This window comes from Delphinapterus leucas, chromosome 1 (assembly GCF_059928025.1).
Source record: "Delphinapterus leucas isolate spDelLeu-1000000601 "Yukka" chromosome 1, BTC_Dleu_Yukka2, whole genome shotgun sequence".
NCBI classification, from domain to species: Eukaryota; Metazoa; Chordata; class Mammalia; order Artiodactyla; family Monodontidae; genus Delphinapterus; species Delphinapterus leucas.
Window position 1 is genome coordinate 158,984,475 of NC_143129.1, and position 21,299 is coordinate 159,005,773.

General features: G+C 45.5%; 1 protein-coding gene across 1 annotated transcript in view; it reads right to left on the reverse strand.

Annotated features, from left to right (window-relative positions):
* MACF1 (microtubule actin crosslinking factor 1) overlaps positions 1-20,523 on the reverse strand; it is a 327,589-nt gene extending 307,066 nt beyond the window's left edge. Inside the window, exon 1 of the mRNA XM_089895612.1 lies at positions 20,213-20,523. Coding sequence (XP_089751738.1) covers positions 20,213-20,306 — 94 coding nt within the window. The 5' untranslated portion in view covers positions 20,307-20,523. The remainder of the gene's footprint in view (positions 1-20,212) is intronic.
* Between the last annotated feature and the right edge of the window lie 776 nt (positions 20,524-21,299).

A 21,299-nucleotide genomic window follows, 5' to 3' on the forward strand; every position in this document is an offset into this window, starting at 1 on the left:
CGAAGACCCAACAATGAAGACCCAAAGTAGTCACTAATTAATTAATTAATTAATGTAAAAAAGAATATGAAAAAGAATATATATGTATACATATATAACTGAATCACTTTGTTGTACACCAGAAACTAACACAACATTGTAAATCAACTATCCTGCAATTTAAAAAAAAAAAAAGTAAGCCTGGCAAGGAAAAAGCTGAAAGAATACAAACTAAACTTAAACTCCAGTTACCCTAACCAGTGGCACTAGATGGAGAAAGACTAGAAAAGAGAACTTTTACCTTTTTCTTTGTACTGCTCAAATTTACAATAAGCACGTGTAATTCTGTAGTAATAAGAAAGAGAGTTAGATAAGCATAGAAAGCCTGTGTTTTTTCCTCTTCAGTTCCAGAACAGTATTTTTTGTTTTAAAGTAACTCACAATGTCCCACACCTGACTAGCGCCCCTTGGCAAGACTTAAACCACTAGGTAAAAAGTGCCAACTAAAGTCACACTCCCTTTCCCACTCACAAACAATAAGAGCTCCCAAGACTGCACGTAAAGGTCACTCCCCTGACCCTTCACTCGGCATGTTTCCAGAACTAGGAGTTTTTAGAGAAAAGAAGGAGACTCGGGCCAGACAATTCCATTCAAGGAGATGTATAATATGGTGGTTCGTAGCCGGAGTTCTGTAGTCCCACAGAGTTAGATCTGAATTCCTACTCTACCGTTTACTAGATGTGACCTTGGGCAAATTATTTCACTGGCATGAGTCTCACTTTTCTCCTCTGTAAAATGATGATGATAATAATAACATCTACTTCACGACATTGTTATGAGAATTAAATGGGCTAGTGTATATAAAGTGCTTAACACAGTCCCTGTCACACGGTAAAAACTCAACTAATGGGAGCTATTATTATTATTAATCCATTCGGTTCATAAAAGGAAGACATCTCCCACCAACGCTATGTACCAGATCCATTTCCACTCTCTTTCCTAAAGGATGCCAAAACCAAGGTGCAGAATTAGCAGGACAAGGTGTGAACCTGGGTTCTCCCTGTGTCCCTACCAAAAGAATCTTAGTAATAAGTGCTAAGAGACAAGCAAAAGTTAATTTCATACATGCTCTTCTCTCCAGGTTAGAAGTAGCTAAACTAAACTATCTGTTACAGGTTGAATTGTGTCCCCCAAAAGATGCTGAAGTCCTGCCTCGGAGCACCTGTGAACATGATTTTATTTGGAAATAGGGTCTTTACAAATGATCAAGTTAAAATGAGGTCACTAGGGTGGACTCTAACCCAATATAAGACTGGTGGTCTTAACAAAAAGGGGAAATTTGGACACAAAGACAGACACATACAAGTGATGTGAAAGCACACAGAGAAAAGGCCATTTACAAGCCAACGAACGCCTGAGGCTAGCAGAAGCTGGGCAAAAGGCCTGGAACAGATCCTGCCTCACAGCCCTCAGAAGAAATCAACCCTGCTGACACCTTGATTTCAGCTTCTAGAACTGTAAGACAATAAATTTTTGTTGTTTAAGCCACCCAGTTTGTGGTATTTTATTATGGCAGCCCCAGTTAAGTAATAATACATCATGTTTTTTTTTTAATTGGCATTTATCCTATCTATTATAAATAAACTATGTTGTTTTTTGTTTTTTTTTTTCTTTGTGGTACATGGGCCTCTCACTGTGGTGGCCTCTCCCTTTGCGGAGCACAGGCTCCGGACGGGCAGGCTCAGTGGCCGTGGCTCATGGGCCCAGCCGCTCCACGGCATGTGGGATCTTCCCAGACCAGGGCACGAACCCGTGTCCTCTGCATCAGCAGGCGGACTCTCAACCACTGCGCCACCAGGGAAGCCCTAAACTATGTATTTTTTAAAGGAATTTTAATTTAAAATCAAAAGGTGGGTAATTTTAAAATGACAAGACCTGGGGACTTCCCTGGTGGTCCAGCAGTTAAGACTCCACACTCCCTGGAGGAATCAGGCTCCCTGACTTCAGACTATATTACAAAGCTACAGTAATCAAGACAGTATGGTACTGGCACAAAAACAGAAATACAGATCAATGGAACAGGACAGAAAGCCCAGAGATAAACCCACGCACCTATGGTCAGCTAATCTATGACAAAGGAGGCAAGGATATACACTGGGGAAAAGACAGCCTCTTCATAAGTGGTGCTGGGAAAACTGGACAGCTACATGTAAAAGAATGAAATTAGGGGCTTCCCTGGTGGCGCAGTGGTTGAGAACCTGCCTGCCAATGCAGGGGACACGGGTTCGAGCCCTGGTCCGGGAACATCCCACATGCCACGGAGCAACTAGACCCGTGAGCCACAACTACTGAGCCTGTGCGTCTGGAGCCTGTGCTCTGCAACAAGAGAGGCCGTGATAGTGACAGGCCCGTGCATAGTGATGAAGAGTGGCCCCCGCTTGCCGCAACTAGAGAAAGCCCTTGCAAGAAACGAAGACCCAACATAGCAAAAATTAATTAATAAAATCCTACCCCCAACATCTTCTCAAAAAAAAAAAAAAAAAAAAGAAATTAGAACACTCCCTAATACCATACACAAAAATAAAATCTAAATGGATTAAAGGCCTAAATGTAAGACCAGACACTATAAAACTCTTAGAGGAAAACATACGAAGAACACTCTGACATAAATCACAGCAAGATCCTTTTTGACCCACCTCCTAGAGAAATGGAAATAAAAACAAAAATAAACAAATGGAACCTAATGAAACTTAAAAGCTTTTGCACAGTAAAGGAAACCATAAACAAGACAAAAAGACAACCCTCAGAATGGGAGAAAATATTTGCTAACAAAGCAACTGACAGAGGATTAATCTACAAAATATACAAGCAGCTCGGGCAGCTCCGTATCAAAAAAACAAACAAGCCAATCCAAAAATGGGCAGAAGACCTAGATAGACATTTCTCCAAAGAAGGTATACAGATTGCCAACAAACACATGAAAGGGTGCTCAACATCACTAATCCTTAGAAAAAAGCAAATCAAAACTACAATGAGGTATCACCTCACACCAGTCAGAATGGCCATCATCAAAAATTCTATAACCAAATAATGCTGCAGAGGGTGTGGAGAAAAGGGAACCCTCTTGCACTGTTGCTGGGAATGTAAATTGATATAGCCACTATGGAGAACAGTATGGAGGTTCCTTAAAAAACTAAAATTAGAACTACCATATGACCCAGCAATCCCACTACTGGGCATATACCCCAGGAAGAACATAATTCAAAGAGAGACATGTACCACAATGCTCACTGCTGTACTATTTACAACAGCCAGGACATGGAAGCAACGTAAGTGTCCATCGACAGATGAATGGATAAAGATATGACACATATATACAATGGAATATTACTCAGCCATAAAAAGAAACGAAACTGAACTATTTGTAGTGAGGTGGATGGACCTAGAGTCTGTCACACACAGTGAAGTAAGTCAGAAAGAGAAAAACAAATACCGTATGCTAACACATATATATGGAATCTAAAAAAACAAAAAAAGGTTCTAATGAACCTAGGGGCAGGACAGAAATAAAGACGCAGACGTAGAGAATGGACTTGAGGACACAGGGTGGGAGAAAGGTAAGCTGGGACAAAGTGAGAGAGTGGCATGGACATATATAAATGTAAATGTAAAATGGATGGCTGGTGGGAAGCAGCTGCATAGCACAGGGAGATCAGCTCAGTGCTCTGTGATCACCTAGATGGGTAGTTAGGGAGGGTGGGAGGGAGACGCAAGAGGGAGGGGATATGAGGATATATGTATACACATAGCGGATACACTTTGTTATACAGTGGAAACTAGCACAACACTGTAAAGCTATTATACTCCAATAAAGATGTTAAAAAAAAAGACTCCACGCTCCCAGTGCAGGGGGCCCGGGTTCAATCCCTGGCCAGGGAACTAGATCCCGCATGCCGCAACTAAGAGCGTGAATGTCAAAACTAAAAGATCCCGCAAGCCATGACGAAGATCCCACGTGCCACAACTAAGACCCGGCGTAGCCAAATAAATAAATAAAAAAATTTTTTTTTTTAATTAAATGATAGGGTTTCCCTGGTGGCACAGTGGTTGAGAGTCCACCTGCCGATGCAGGGGACACAGGTTCGTGCCCCGGTCCGGGAAGTTCCCACATGCCGCGGAGCGGCTGGGCCCGTGAGCCATGGCCACTGAGCCTGCGCTCCGCAACAGGACACGCCACACCAGTGAGAGGCCCGCGTACCGCAAAAAAAAAAAAAAAAAAAATTAAACAATAAAATAAATGACAGGACCTGACTATACGTATACTTTTTTCCTCTGCTAATTCTCATCTACCAACAATGAAAATACCCTTGTGGGAAAAAGACAGTAGGACCAAGACAGATTCTTACTCCTTTTGAATCTGGTATATCTGCTTCCCTAACCACTGCTGGATGAAAAGAAAGAAGGTAAGAGAACTCTTGTACATCGAGTATCTACTGTGTGCCTCACATGTTAGGTGCTAATACACGTTATCTTATTCAAACTTCACAACCTCCCTGCAAGGTATGAACTATTCTCCCCATTACTAGTGAGGAAATCAATGCCTAGAAAGGTTAAGTAAGTTGCCCAACATCATACAGCCATAAAGTGGCTGAGCCAAGATTCAAAACCCTTGTTTTTAACTAAACCAATCTGCTTGAACAAGTACTTTTGAACCAATTCCCCAGATATGATTTTCTACCAGACTTCTGATTTCAATCACTATGTGTTGAGTGAATCAATGAAGAGACCTTATAAATCCCATCTAGTTCTCCCATTTTTACAGTAAGGCGATGGGCCCAAAGAAGTAAATTGACTTGACCAGAGTCACAACTAAGTTAGTGTCAGAATTAGGTATCCAACCCAAGTCTCCTGATTTCCATTCCATCACATAAGTTTGAGGACAACAGTAGTACATGAAAATAGACAGCATGGATGCTAGAATCTGACTACCTCAGTTCAAATCTTGGCTCTGCAATTTTCCAACTGCATGATGTTGGGCAAGTCACTTAACCTCTCTGTTCTGTTTCCTCATCTAAAAACGGAGATAGTAATACCTATCTCACATGGTTACTCTTAGGACTGAATGAATATATACATAAAGTACTTAAAATAGTGCCTGGCACATTAATAAGCACTATGTTTGTTAACTACTTCTGCTACAACTATTATTAAATAATGCTAAGTAAAACACCAAAGAGTATATACACACTGACTATAGTTTTATAAAACTGCAGACAAATGCACTCGTTGACAGATAAAGAGAGAGAGGAAAAAGAGAAAGAAGCTCTTTGTTCCTGTAAATTTGCCTAACTTAGTTATTAGTGATAACATTTATTACTTACTCTGTACCAGGCTCAGTACTTGGTACGTTACAGCCATTACTAAATTTTATTAAATCTAAGACAGCATCAATTGCAGAAAGAACCAATATTTCATTTACTCTCCCCAACAGCACTATGAAGTAGAGAGTTCCCCTATTCTGCAGATAAGAAACTGAGACACTGAGAGGTTAAAGAATTCATCCAAGGTCACGCAGCTATTCAACGGCCAAACTGGGTTTCAATCCCAGATTTGTCAGACTCTAAAACCCCTTACACTGAACCACTTTTTTACCAACTCGGTGCTGCTCAAACTTTAATGTGCATGGAATCACCTGGGAATCTTGCTAAAATAAAAACTGATTTAGCAGGTCTGGGGTGGAGCCTAACATTGTGCATTCCTAACAAGCTCCCAGGTGCTACAGATGCTACTGGTCCTGGATCACCACCAACTACTCTGCTTCCATTATGACAACTCCTCCTCCTCCCCCTCCTGGGTCTCCACCCTCATCTCAGCAATCAGCTAATGAAAAGGATGTTAACTCCCAAAAGACAGAGGAACCTTCTAATTAAGCCTTTGTTTCTCTGCCACCTTCACTATTCCTTCCTCTAACCTCCTGGGACCCTCAGCTCAGTCTCCACTCTCCTTTCTAAGGCAGGCTACACAAAGCTACCGAGAGAAGCTAATAGGGAGTTCAAAATGAACGGCTGCCGTACCTAAGGTGACCTCTAACGAAAAAAGTGTTAACCTGACGGCTGGATGATGGTGCCACCTCAAAGTCCACATGACTACTGTGACTCTGAACAGTGAGCAAGTTTCTGGAGTAAACTGAAAACTAAGGATTATTTACTCCCATCATTTCTCCAAAGATAATATGTGTGACCTCTCCCCACCCCCACTCTCAGCTCAGGTCTCTGAGCAACACAGGTAATTAAGGTCTGCCTACTTACTACAGAAACAGCTAGTTTCAATCGGGCTCAGTCCTCTCCTGCTCTACCTGTCCTACATTTTAGGCATTGCCTTTGTTTGTGCTCTTAGCGTTTACTAGCTCTACCAAACATACGCAGAAGTGCTGCACTGCACGAGCCTTTCTATAGTGGTCCTGGATGCCTGGGTTAGAAAACAACTGTGAAATTCAGTTATACGTGATATAACTGAATGGAGGGATACAGCACTACCCAGAGCACAGGACTGTTTGTGACTCAAGAGCCCTGCAGACACCTCTTTATTACCACGACTCCACTGTTCCATGGGGTTGTCTTAAGGTAAACAATACTGCAACTCTGTTTGAGCAGTTCAAATCAGACCATTTTCAAGAGTAGTCTGACTTGAAAATCTTAAAGCAACTTAGACTACAAAATCAAAATTTATACTGCCCCTTAAGGTAAGAGGGCCAGTGGAGTTCAGCAGGCCTGGGTGCAAAACCCAGTGCAGTCACTTACCAGCTGTGTGATCCTCAGGGAACTTATTTAGGTTCCTGAAGCTTTGGTTTCCTCCTCTGTAATATCAATCAATGTCATTGGACTGTCATAGGATGCTATTTGTGATGATTAAATGAGATAAAGCACCTGGCATTTAGTAAGGCCTTAATACATATTAGTTTCCTCTCCCCACCCCTGCTCACAGGGATATACAGTTAAGCTGATAATGCACATCAGTAACAAATCACACAAAGGAACTGTGATTAAGCATGGTTTCATAAAAAAACACCACTCACCTGGTGAGATCTGGCTGTATGTAGCACCAATTGGTACATGGCCCTGAACAAGTTACTGCACCTTTCCATGCCTCATTTCATTTCCTTCCAAGGAACAGGAGTGAGCTGAACTGATCATTTCCAGTTCACTCATTCAACAAATATTTACTGAGCACCTGCTATATACCAGGCACTCTTCTGGGTGCTAGGAATACAAGAGTTAATAAACAAAAGAACGCAGGAGCTTCAGCTCTGCTCTCAGACAAATATGTAAACAAAGGGAAACAGCTAATAACAGCAACAAGTATTTCCTGCCTTATTAGCTCCCTTAAAACTGCCCCCACACTATCTTCTCTTATTAACATACTACCAAATGTAACTAGTTTTGCACTTTTGGAAGTTTTTTTTCAGGTAGGAGTTTGGAAGAAAGAGTGACGTTGGAGCACTTAAGAGCAATCACAGCAGTCCCAGTAAGAGATAAGGCCCTGAACTCATCTATTAGCAGTGGGGCTGGAGGAGATGACAGGTGGAGAGAGTTGTAGGAGATGGAATCCACGGAACTTGCTGAAAGACTGGCCCCCTGGGCAGGATGCAGGAGAGGGAGGAGGCTTGCATGAAGCCCAGGTTCCTGGCTTGGACAACTGGGTGGGTGAGGAAGGCTTTCACTGAGCTGGGGGACCCAGGAAGAGAAGCAGGTCTGGGAGCAGGGAGGAGGACAATGATGCCCATTTGGGACGTATCAACTTTGAGATGTCTGTGGGACAATCGTGTGGAAAAACCCATTAAGACGGGTGCTGGAAGCTGCCAGAAAAACAAAGAAATATGACCACCCCCACCATTTGCAAAGTGGTTCAGTTTGTGAAGTGCATCATATGCATCTCATTTGACACAATCTACACCCTGAACAAGATCACAATTAGGTTGGAAAGTTCAGACAAATATACACAAAAAGTTAAGTAACAAAAAAACCAAGAAATGCTACAAGGCAATTTTGGTTTGTGATGAATTGCAAGAAAAATATTTGTTATACTTAAACACAATAATCAAATCCCCAGGACTTCCCTGGTGGCACAGTGGTTAAGAATCCGCCTGCCAATGCAGGGGACACGGGTTCGATCCCTGGTCCAGGAAGATCCCACATCCCGCGGAGCAACTAATCCGGTGCGCCAAAACTACTGAACCTACGCTCTAGAGCCCGCGAGCCACAACTACTGAAGCTCGCGTGCCTAGAGCCCGTGCTCTGCAACAAAGAGAAGCCACCGCAGTGAGAAGCCTGCAACCACGACGAAGAGGAGCCCCCGCTCGCCGCTACTAGAGAAAGCCCGCATGCGGCAACAAAGACCCAACGCAGCCAAAAAAGAAAATCCATCCCCACTCAGCTTTCTAATCTCTGGAGCTTTTATTTACTCAACTTTCCATATCATCACAAGCCTATTTGTTGAAGGTATTATACATCTTTACAAGTCAGAAAATGAGATGTAATCAACAGGAGGACGTAGAGGAGGAAAGAATGCAGGGGTTTTGGCTCTGCTTTTAGACAAAGGCAAAGGGAAGCAGCTAACGACAGCCACAAAGATTATACGCTGCCTCTATTAGCCCCCTTAGTATTGCCCCCCACACCGATCGTCTCTTATTAACATACCAACTGTGCCACAGCTCCGTCAGCTCCTGCCTCTCATCCCTTCTCAATGGCATATTCACGCTAGGGCCTCCACCGCCTCACCCCTTCCCTGGAGCCGCCCAAAGGCTGAGGAGGCCTGAGCGATGGGAATCTAATGCTCCCTCTAGCTTTGTCTTCCACAGGGAAGGTGGAGGGAAATTCCAGCCCCTCACAGACGCCCATTCTTCCTAATAAAGGCATTACTACATGAATAGTGTTATTATACTAATTAAAAATAATAACAATAAAAACAATGAATCAGTCCTCTGGGAGAGGTGAGGATCTCAAAGCACCCCACCTGAACTAGTCTGGTTCCTGTTCTCCGTTGGGGAAACTAAACAACAGAGGCTGGGATGGGTCCTACATTCTTACCCCCAGAGGTGCCCCAGACCAGGCCAGACCAGCTTCTTTCCAACCCAACACTAACCCCATGGCTCATTTCTGGTGTTTGTGTGCACACGAGCGTTTACAGTAGGTCTGGGATGAATTTCCTCACGTTACAATTATACAGAGGACCCAGGTCTTCCGGGTGTTCTCGTGCCTACCACTCCAGCCACAGGTCACGGAGAGTGAGGTCCCCATTAGGATCCTGACCCAGCTGTATGGAGAGGGAACAGGGCAATAAGGTCCTGCATGACTAGAAAGGACATTGAGAGGAACTGCCTGGCACCAAAGGGCCGTGGATGGGAGCTCCCTGTCACTCTGGTTGGAACAGAAGATAAGCGTGACTCTGTCAAACCCCTGTCCCTCTGCACGAGGTCACTTTTTAGGAAACCTTCTACCGGGAAGATGATAGCTGCATGAGGAGCAGCCATCTATTATCTGTTCAACTGCTTATTCATTCTTTATTGTCTCTTGTCATTTGTATCATCTATTGTATACTTTAACTCCCGGGGGCAGACAGAGGGTTTATGAACTCTACTTATTCAGTGTTAGATACTGTACTACATTCAAACAGGCTCTTAACAGAGGCATTTTTGCTGATGGTGATGACAAGGATAGTAGAGGGCGTCCATACACGCAAAGCAGCCTGCCCTGGAGGAGACCGTCCACTGCACTTTGTGAAACCAGAGGCAAGGGACAAACAAGCATACACACACAACTCTTGCAGGACTTAGAGAGAAACTGTACCGGATCAGCCAAACCAGGGACAGAAATGAGATCAAAGATTCTCCAAATTAGTGGAGACACACCTTCCACTCCCAGGGGTGACTCACATCAAGTTTACCCAACACAGAGTCCAAATTTACAAAACAAAGCAGAAAACAAGTCACAATGTGGAGAACATACCAGTTAACAGTTAAAGCAGGTAGAGTGGGTCAAAGAAGTAAGACCTAAGTCAACTCTGAAGGTAACCTAACACACTACGAAATATCCTCTATAGTAGATTAAAGGTGAAGAACCCAAGCAAGTAGAGGACAAATGAAAGGGTAACTAATACACTTTGTAGATATAAAGGTCAGATAAACTCTGAAGGACACTATCATGATTTGAAAAGTAGTGATTATATTGAACCTGCTAAGGTAAGGCAGGGAAGGTTCTGAGTCATGCGAACAAATCCATCCCATTCGCTGTCCGCCTGCCAAAATAAACAAAAAGGAGGCTGCATCCCCCACAACAGCCACTCTGTCTAGTCTTGCAAAGAACCTGATCTTCACAAGCCTGGTCCAAATAGAATAGGGAATACTAATCCTGCAGTCTTCATGGAAAGCACAAACATTCCTAAACTCAACTGCCCTGGGGAGAGTAAGTGAAGCTAGCCCCTGAGGTGTATGCTGACGCTAAGCCACTCTCCATATCAGACGGTGAGATGAGGATTAAAGACCACAGGTGACAAAAGCCTCTCTCTATGTCAAGAGTCAAGATGCCCCTGACCACAAAAGTCAGATTAAGTCAACAAATAGAGAAAAATCAATTTCTGACATGCACTTTAGTAAATGATATAAAAGAATACAAAAGTTACATATATGGTTCCTGCCCTGAAAGAGCTTACAATTTTGCTGGGGGCACAAAATACAAGTCAGCCAGAGAATACAATCTATAACAAAGCAGATGTTACTTTTTTTTTTTTTAGAAAGACCCCTTATTCTGTAAGGACCCCTTATTCTTCCATCAAACCTACACTGGAAAACTTGGATCCTGGATCAATCCACCTGTCTGCTTTCTCAGTATCTACACTCAGGTTGTTGAGTGCTTCGGGGGCCAGAGGGAAAGAACGAACGAATGCACCCTTGCACCCGCGCACACACACAGCCCCTACTCTCAGCAGATAACTTCACCCCCTACTTTTAGAGAGAACAGGAGCCATCAGGGGAAATTCCCTCGCCTCTAATCAACCAACTTGACCACCTGCATTCTTGCCTTCCTCCCTCTTATCTTTCTCATCAGGCACATTCCTCTTTTGACTCCAGATTCCATGCTCTCATCGATTATTCTCTCCCTCCCTTGAATTTTATTCTTTCCTCTGCTGACTCTTCTCAAACAGCACTTAAACACGCTTGAAGTCTCTTCTGCGTTACAATTAACAAACAAAACACCCTCTACCCTGCATCCCCCTCTACATAGTCATGCCTTCCTCCTCTCTGTTCCATCAAAGTCTAGGTTTCAAAACGCACTTCTCATTCACTCCCCAGCCCACTGCTTTCTGGACCGCACTTCCCACATTGCCACTGGAAATGCTCCAGGATAGGTGACCTTTCTATCAGAGCCTACAGCCCTTACCTCGCTTGACCTCTATATAATCTGACAATGTATGGGACACCTTCCTTCTAGAACTCGCTTCTCTCCTCTTCCTCCTACATCTCTGGCCACTCCCTTTCGGTGGATGGTTTCCTTCACAGGATCCCCTTCCTCCGTTCCCCAAACCACCCTCCCTTTGGAGTTCCCCAGAGTTTTTCTGTCTCAAACCTCTTCTCACTGTACACACACTTGCTCAGCAATCTCTTGGTCCGTCCACTCCTGTGGCTCTGATTCCAGAAGCTGACAGCTGCCCGATCTATAGCTCTCCTGAGCTCCACATTGTATACAACCATCTACTACAGGGCACCTCTGCCAGCATCCCACAGAAACCTCAACCTCAACGCAACCAAAGCTGAACTCAGTACCATCCCCTGCACCAGCACTGCCACCACGTCACTGGAAATAACCTTCCTCTCCTTACACTCCCAATTTTAGTTAATGACACCCCCCACCCACACAGAAAACTGCAAGTCATCCTAGGTTCTTCCCTCTCCCCTCATATGCCACATTCAATTATAGGTGTCAAAATACATGGGGGCTTCCCTGGTGGCACAGTGGTTAAGAATCCGCCTGCCAATGCAGGGGACACGGGTTCGAGCCCTGGTCCAGGAAGATCCCACATGCCGCACAGCAACTAAGCCCGTGCGCCACAACTACTGAGCCTGTGCTCTAGAGCCCGTGACCCAAAACTACTGAGCCCGAGCGCCACAACTACTGAAGCCCACGCGCCTAGAGCCCGTGTTCTGCAACAAAAGCCACCCCAATGAGAAGCCCGCGCACCACAACAGAGTGGCCCCCGCTCGCAGCAACTAGAGAAAGCCCGCGCGCAGCAACAAAGACCCAACGCAGCCCAAAAAATAAATAAATAAATATATGGATTTTACCCCTTAACGTTTCTTGATTTGTCCACTTTACATTACTAGGTCCACAACCTTAGTTTACACTCTAATCACTCCTAAATTACTGTAACAGCCTCCTAACTAGTCTGTCACTAGACTTGCCCCTCTCCAGTCCTCCTTCACGACTCTGCCAGAGCAGGGATATTTCTGAAATGCAAACCCAACCCTAGTCTTCCTTGCCTAAGATCCTTCAATGGCTCCCAAAAGCCTGTAGGATGAAGTCTAAACTCTGCAGTATGATATACCCAGCCAGTCAACATTCTAGCTCTGCCTACTTTTCCTACCTCATCTCGTTTCTCCTTCCCTCACATCCTGCACTCCAACCTTACTAAGATTCCATATTTCCTCTCCTAAGGCTCTCTCATCCCTACTTCTGTTCATGCTGCCCAGAATGCCCTTTACCTGAACTTTTTGCCCACAGTTCTGAATTCTTTAGGTGACAGCTCAGTCATTTCCTCTTGGATGCCTTCCCTGGCCCTTTCCCACCCTGGCTGTCATGGGTACTCCTCTTCACTACCATGGCACCAGACTCATCTGTTCGATAGCACTCCCTACAATGGACAGTAATTGTCAGTTCACCAATGTTTTCCCTGTTAAACTGTAAGGTCACAGAGATGCAAGGACAGTATCTTTGCTCCTTCAGCACCTTGCCTATTGCCTGGTTCAGAGTAGACACATTCAATAAATGATTACTAGTTAAATGAATGAATGGATCCTCCAAACAAGCCCCCTGACACCCTGGGAGATTAGCACTTCAAGATATAATGGAAGATTTCAGAAGGGATTTAATAGGATTTCTTATGCAATTCTTGGCAGGTATTCCTAGAAGCATACAATGAAGGTTGTCCAGAGAATGGGTAGAATAGGTATTCTGAGGCACTCAAGCATTGTTTAGTTTAAATGAGAAGTAAAGACCAAGAAACACAACCTCAAGTCATAGGTTCAAAGGCACAGCCCTATCTAACAAGTTCAGAATGGAGTAAAATCTTTAAAAGAAGATTTTTATACAAGAAAGAAGATTTTGTTTTGGAATAGCCCTGGCGTGAGGGGTAGTTAATTCTTTTTTTTAAGGCAAAATCTTCTAGAAAAGAGTTAGCAATGTTAGTATAGTATCTGAACTTAAGTCCCTGTACCTGCCCAAAATGTCTCTCAAATATGCCCCTCCCTCTTTAATAACCCTTAATCTAACCTCTTGACTCAATTACAACAGTGACCTCCTAGAGAGTCAGTCTCCGCTCTCATCCATCATTTACAAAGCCACTACGTTAATCCTGTCCATTGCATAAAACTCAGCCTCCCCATATGAACATTCACAGGACCTTCTTTCCCTCCACCCCTAATCTTAATATTTTTTCAATGCTCCTAAGTGCCTCCCACCTCCCCACTAACACACTCCCCAACACAGTATCTGCGTATAGCTACTGCTAGAATACAGTGTACGCAGTGAGCTTATTCACTGTTAGTGACCAACTGAAAAACACAGCCAAAAAAAAAAAAATCCCTTCCTATATATCTCAATCCAACATGCTCCTGCGGGTTGAAACCATCTGAACTCCAAAAGACACTTCAAGCAAGCTTGTTCTTTTCATCAACACAAAGGAACTGTGTTTACATTTCTGAGGAAAAATGATGAGAGAAATTTGCTATGGTAAGAGGGAAGCCAGCAGTACAGCTGGCAAAGCCCTTGCCCAAAAGAAAGATGCTGACTGACCAATTAATTAACTTGTCCTAGGCAACAACCCAAATCATTCCTGATAACAGGCATACATCCCTGATGACTGACACATGGTCATGCAGAGGAAAGCAGTTTTGAACAGAGAAAGAAAAATAAGTGTTTGGGCCCAGTGAAAGCAGACTCACAATGTAACACAAATGTGTGGAACCAAAAGCAAGCTAAGGGTATCAGATCCCAGGCTGGCTAAAAAGGGCCTATCCTTGAGAGCTGCATTCTCTCCAGCTAAAGCACATCTATCTGTTAATTGGCCTGCCTCTCCACACTCCCCACCCACCCCCCCGACACACACATGGAAGGCATATTATCTAAAGTTCTATACACTGTCCTGTATTTTTTTTACCATTTTCTACATTAAACACATACTACTTTTACAATATGAAAATAAAATAGTTTTAAAATATGACTTGAAAGTGCTAAGACTGCCCTTTCTCTTGAGAGAAATTCCCTGCCAATCGACCACATGCAAAAGAAGTATAAAAAGTCCCTACAATGTAAGAGTATAAAACCTCATTAGGGAAACAATTCTAACAGACATGAGGCAATGCAAGAATAACAAAACAGTATATAGTTAAAGGACTAATTATGAGGTAGACATTCTAAGAGATCAGGGAAGGGAGAGATGAATGTCTGATAGACGAATGGAAGAAAGCTGCATGGAGGACACAGGGCTCGTGCTTAGCTTTAATTAAGAAGAAAGAAATAAGACTTGAAGAATCAGAGAGAAAGGGAGAGGGCATTCCAGGAAGAGAGAACAGAAAGACACAGAGGCAGGTATGAGGACCCAGGGGGAAGGATTACTGAGACCTGCCCAAATGAAGCAGAGAACCAATCACAGTGGATATAGTTAGGTATGCAGGACAAGTCAAATTATGGAAGGCCCCAAAAGCTGGAGACAAAGAATCAGAAATTCAGTGTAATTTATTCCAGGAACTGAGGAGTTCTGGAAGGAAAAATAATATTTTATTAGAAGTAGCAAAAAAAGTTGGAATAAACATTCTTAGATACTGCAAACCAAGCCAATGGGCCTGAAGGGGCTCTTACAGGCCAGGAAATTAGTAAATGCCCCTGACAGAAGCAAGAGAACAGAGGCTTAAACTCCAATCAAAACCATGAAGAGCAGAAGCAGGAGCTTTAGCACACCACACAACCTAGCTGCAACGTGGCTCAACATATAATTACCAGAAGCTGAAAGGGCCAACCTTACTTAGTAAAAGGAGGGCCTGAGTGTTTTCAAGATCATTGAGAAAACACTACCAACTCATTGTGCAACCCATAATTGTTCACTTGTGACTTTGATCCTGTTCCCAGATGTGCACTCTGAAGTATTCTCTCTACTGTGATCTCTAAAACCTGAAATTGGCACTGAAAAGTATCAGGACAATAAGGCCTCAGCTGATGCATTTCCCTGGTGTTCATGATGTCACCTGCCAAGCAAGCAAGCAAGCAGTAGCTCTCATAAGCACTGTTAGCACATGCACACATTTTATGATTTCAACAGCATGAACGTGGCCAAAGCTTGTGATTTCCCAGCAGACGGACTTGACTCACTTTCTGAATTAACAGTGTTCATGTCCAAAAGTAGCAATTAGTCTATTGTTCTGTCTAGAAGCTATCCACTCCGTTTCATGGGCTGTGTTCTAAAAAGGAACTTAAAAACTGAGTGTACATTTAACCAAGAGGTTGCTTCAGAGTATCGCTTAAACAATACCAAATCCTAAGCCTGTATTTTCCAACCACTGTGTTAACAAAACTTTATGACTTTGCACTACACTGCTTTTGTATAAAAATTTCAAAGTGATTTATATACCATGAAACCTCTCCCATAATAAAAGAAATCCTTCACAGTTCAGAGATCCAGTAAGCCACATAAGGTGTGTGACTGTAGTTCAGAGGCTAAAAACTGATAACAAGAATGATACTTATATACAATGATACTAACAACTAAAGCACTGTCACAATCAACCAAGTCACTGCTCTGATTTTTAATTTCCTTCTATAATAGGAAATTATAATAGGAAATTATAATAGGAAACCTTCATCTAGAAGCCTGGATCCTCTGGCTCTTGAGCAATAATTTAAGTCTCTGCCTAAATTTGCCCAGGTGTATATATAACACTTTCTTTACAGGATATTATGGAGGTCAAATAAGATAATGAATATGAAGCTGCTCTGTAAAATACAAGGTACTATATACATGACGGTTTTTCTAAACATTAATGGCCTAATATGTGCCAAGAGCTCATTTATATTCTCATGGATCCCAAGGAGTTAGTATTATCATCCCCATTTTAACAGATGAGAAACACAAAGATCAGAGGTTAAGCAACTTTTCCAAGGTCACACAGCAGAAGGTAAGTGGCAAAAGTAGGACTGAAGAAATTCAAAGCCTTGTCTCTTTCTACTATATCATACTGCCTTGCTGGTTTTACATATTAAATAGTAGGTAGACCCTTCACTCCTAACTCTCTGTGCGGTAAGTTTTTTAAGTTCTTTTCTATGATATGATAAACAAAAATCAGTCCTAATTAGCTTCATATAACCCATGGCACCTAGTGAGAATTCTGAAGTTTTTAAGTACCAGACAGTCCATGTTACCAACGTTGAAATGTGAATGTTCTCTTTTATTCCTAGTCCAGCCTGGCATGTGAAGGCTTTTCAGTCTTTAGGGCTTTGTGAAAACAGAAAGTATAATTCCTCCTGAACCAACTTACATATTACCCATGCTCCTTAACCAACCACCTCGAATCCAGATTGTGTTTGTTTTTAAACCTCCTCCCTAAAACCTAAAACTCTGTCCATATGTGGCCTAGAATAGAGTTTGACTCTACACTAAGAAAAGAATCAGATCCGGGTCCTCCTACCTCTTCGACTACTGTTCTTTCTTAGTTTCCGTTGGTGTTCACAGGGACCTCAGTCTACAGAGCGGAGAACTTTGTCATGGGCCCATATCATCATCTGGATGAAACATGCCTCTTTTCTTTGTTCTCATGTTTACCAAGCAACCATCTGATTACAAGCTTCATAAGCACTTTGGTATAAGGAAAAGGGTGCTCCAGATAGCAATGTAAATATTTCCAATCACTGCACAGGTATGTCCTCTATTATGAAGTAATAAAATTGGCGTACGAATAGTTGCTTTTTTTTTTTTTTTTTTAACTTTCAATGACTGACTCCCCCAGTGCCTACGGAATAAAGCCACAAAAGAATCTTTACAAGCTGGACTCTGAGTTCTTTACAGTATCATCTGCTCCCACAAAACTCTAGCCCTTCAGTCGCATCCAACTACTCCTGTTCCTCGAACCGTTCATCCCTTCATGCCTTTGCACATTATTTATTCCCTCTGCCTTCTCCCCTCCCTACCGCCCTCCATCAGTCTAAATCCCATTCATCCCTAAAGGCTCCCTCAAGTGTCACCACTTTTGTCAAATCTCCCAGTGAACCCCAAGTAGGGTATTCATCCCTCCTCTTGCTTCCATAGTACTTTATCCACACCTCTGTTCTAGCATTTATCATGTTTTGCATATATCTTTCCCGTGCTAGACTGAATAACCAAGGGCAGGATCCAGATCTCATTCATAATTCTGGCATCTCCAGTGGCTAACGCTGTGTTATCTCTAACAGATATATAACAATTGTTGGTTGGAGGACTGGAAGAATGAAGAACCTACCCTGACTCTGTCAGGGTGCTGCCCACTCTGAAATGTTAGGATCCAGAGTTATTACCTAATACCTCCTGTTTGCTGGCCAGTCAGGCTCTGAAAGAGGCTTTGGGATATTCAGGAAATAAAACAGAGTGTTTACGTCCATGCTAAATCATCTAATCCTGCCAAAACCATGCTCATGACCAACATACAGGAAAATGGTTGCCAAGCACAATTCTGGAAAACCAGTGCTTGACAACCATCCTTAATACAGCTGCAATACATACTGCTCTATTTCCTTCACAATGCAAATGTATCACTTCCCTTCTCATCTTTGCCCCTTCCAGGTCAGTTTACGCAGCTGAAAACTTTAGCTCTCCTTCAGAATACAAAAATTCTACTTCATTTGTAGAAATGAGGTGACTACAAATTAATAGCAGCAGAAAGAGAGATCCAAGTAATTTAGTGGCCAAACAGTGAGTGTCTAGGACCCCATCATCATCAATATCTCTTTCCCCAAGTGTCTCCAAATCTAATTCCTGGCTTTAACCTCACAAACTACCTCCCCAGCTGACTCTATTGATTCCAGCTTAGGCAAACAGTTCTCCAATAAGGTAGTAAGGGGATTTCTAAGTCTGGAAAATGCAGAAATTCCACACAGCAAAGTAACAAAGGCCAGGGTGCTAATCCACCCTGACTTCCCAGTGAGAATGGTGCAGTGGGGGGAAGAGAAATTCTTCTACACCTATCATAAAGCAGACTGCACAACAGACTCATACAGCTCAAGTTAATTTACTCTGGCCAACCATTTTTGACTCATTCTTCCCCTCAAGAGAGAGATCTGTGTCTGGGAAGGACCAAATTCCTATACACCTGATCAAAGTCCTTCAGAGGAAGGCCAAACTGAGAGAGACAGCTAAAAGGACTGGACACAGGAGCCTCTCCTGGAATACGCTCTGCTTCCCCCTTCTTTCCTAGTTTCATATGGCAGCAATTCAACTTCCTTTCAGCTGGAGGCCACCAGCAATATGATTCATTGAGGTACTGGGATTTCTTCACCTATTTTTGTTTTAATTCTGCTGGTTTTTAAAGCTGTAACAGCCGAGACAGGCTCAGAGGGTCCTCCCTCTGAAGAATGCAAAGTTGCTCAAAAGCCTGCAAAGGAAACCAGCCACTTAGCAGTATTTTTTTTCAATGAAGTTCAGCAGCACAATCTAACCTCTTTGTGCTCTGAAATGAACCACATTTCTTAAAAGAAAGACCACAGGGGGGTGACAGAAAACTTGCTGCAGGCAGGAAAACCTGGACAGCTTACAGGAGCTAATGCAGAAGAGAACAAGTAGAACTCCCAAGCAGGTCCATTTCAGCATTTTACCTCTCTCTCCCTCTCTCCCTCCCTCCCTCCCTCCCTCCCTCTCGGCTGCATTCCCAAGCAGAACTCTAAAGGCATGAGGGGAAAAAAAAAAACGTTTTACAGCTTCTTCATTAGTTTCCCTTCACTGAGTAGCTGCCGTAAGCAAGTATGCTGGACTCGGTCAGAAGGGCTGAAGTTTCCTCTCCTTCAGATGAAAAGAAACTAAAGGCCCAGTCACAAGGGCCCCAGCTGAATAAAATAGGAGAAAGTGCTGCCTATGTAGTTTCTGGGAAAATCTCCATGTTTGTGGAAAGCACAACTGCCACACAAAGCAAAACCCCAGAACTGGATGTTAAAGATCAAAGCAGGGGCCTCCTAAGGCCATGCATCCCTGGCTTCCACTAAGGGGCACCTACAGCAGTTAGGGAAATGCGGTCCACCGAGACTCTGGGCCTGTCAAAACTTTCTCTGCAGATACCCGGGCTTTGGATAAGGCATTAACTTGCAGAAGTGCTTAGCAAAAGAGCTTCCAGGAGAGAAATCCGAGCTCCAAGACAAATCTTTGGGGGGGGGCGGGGAGGGGGGAGCATAGACCCCTGCCTCGATCAGGCTGGAAGCCCAGGGGCTGGGGGTGGCAGGAGGCCTCGCCACCAAAACTGCACATTCACCGACCCCGGCCGACGCTCGACCGCTGCCCCCCCGACCCCCAAGTCACCAAGGTGGTTCACAACCTCGGCTGCCACGCGACTAAGCTGAGGCCGAGGGAGACAAAAGGGGACGAGGGACCCTCGGCGGGCACGCGGAGGTCCGAGCCTCTCCAGGAACGGGAGGCTTCTCCCGCCCCAGCTCCTCCTCCTCTCCTCCCCCTCCCCGCACTCCCCGCCGCGTTAGGTCTCCGAAACAGCGCCCGGCCTCGCCTCCTTCCAGCGGGGGCCAGATAACAGGGCACTAGAATGTAACTAGTGCTGTGAAGGCGCCGTCCCAGGTGGGAGAGGGCTCGGAGGCTCATCTCAACTCTGGAAACGAGCCGGTCCCGGCCCCCGGCGGCTCCGGCCCGGCCCCAGCGCTGGTGGGCGCCACCCCGCCCGCCGCCCCACCTGCCGCGGGCGCCGGCTCCGGCCAGTCCCCAGGCCGCCCGCCCGCCGCCGCACCTTTGTAGCGCTCCAGTACATCCTCGTACGCCTGCACGAACTCCTTCTCCTGGCTGCGGTTGGCCGGCTGCTGACCCGGCACGTAGCCGGCCATGGCCGCCCGCGCCGCGCTCTCCCGGGGCCCCGGCGGGCGCCGCTTGCAGGTCCGCGCGCTGAGGCGACGGCCCCAGCCTCGGCCCTTTGTGCGGCCCGGGACGGCGGCAGCGGCGCCCTGGCTCTCGGCTCTCCGCTCCGCGCCTGCCCTGCCGGCCTGCCGCTCGCTCTCCGCTCCTCAGCCCGCTCGCGCTCCGCCGCCGGTCCCGCTGGCGTTTCCGCCTCCCCACCCCTCGGCTCCGCTCCTCCCTCAGCCCACCCCGCCCGCGGCGGCGGCAGCGGCTCCTCCCGTCAGGAGCGCCAGGCCCGGCCCGCTCCCCGCCCCTCTTCCCGCCGCCTCCGCGGCCCGGCGCGTCCTCGGCCCCGGGGCGGCCCACCCTGGTCCCCTCGGCCAGGTCCCCCTCGCCGCCACCACACACACACACCGGGGACTGTGGACCTCCGCGCGGCCGGGCAGGGGAGGGGGCCGGGGTTGGGGGCCGGGAGGCCAGCCCCCACGGGGGCGTTCCGCCGGAGCCCCGCTGGGTGGGAGGCCCCTGGCGCGTCGGGATGAAAGGCCTGGCCGGCCGCAGGGGCCGCGCGAGGCCGAGGCCCACTCCGCGGGGCGGGAGGGCTGCCCCGCTCGGGGCGGACCCACACCCGGAGCCGGGACAAAGGAGGGAGCCCGCTGGCTGGAGAGAAACCGAGCTGGGCCTGTGCGGCGGCTGGAGAAGAACCCAGAGACACTGAACGGAAGGGAGCGAGCCAAAGACCTAGATAGATCGCAGGCCAGACGCGGTCCGAATGAGGCCGGGGCAAGATCCAGAGGGGCTGCCGGGTGAGGCCAAGGGAACACTCAGACCACAAAGAATCCCAGGAACAAAGGGTTTTCCAGAAACGGAAGAAACTGAACTCGAAATGAGAGAGCCTACCCACCACCATGAAGTAAACCAGGCCCAGAACGAGGAGCCAGAGCCTGAGAAATGACAACTGAGGGAATGAAAACAGGATTCTC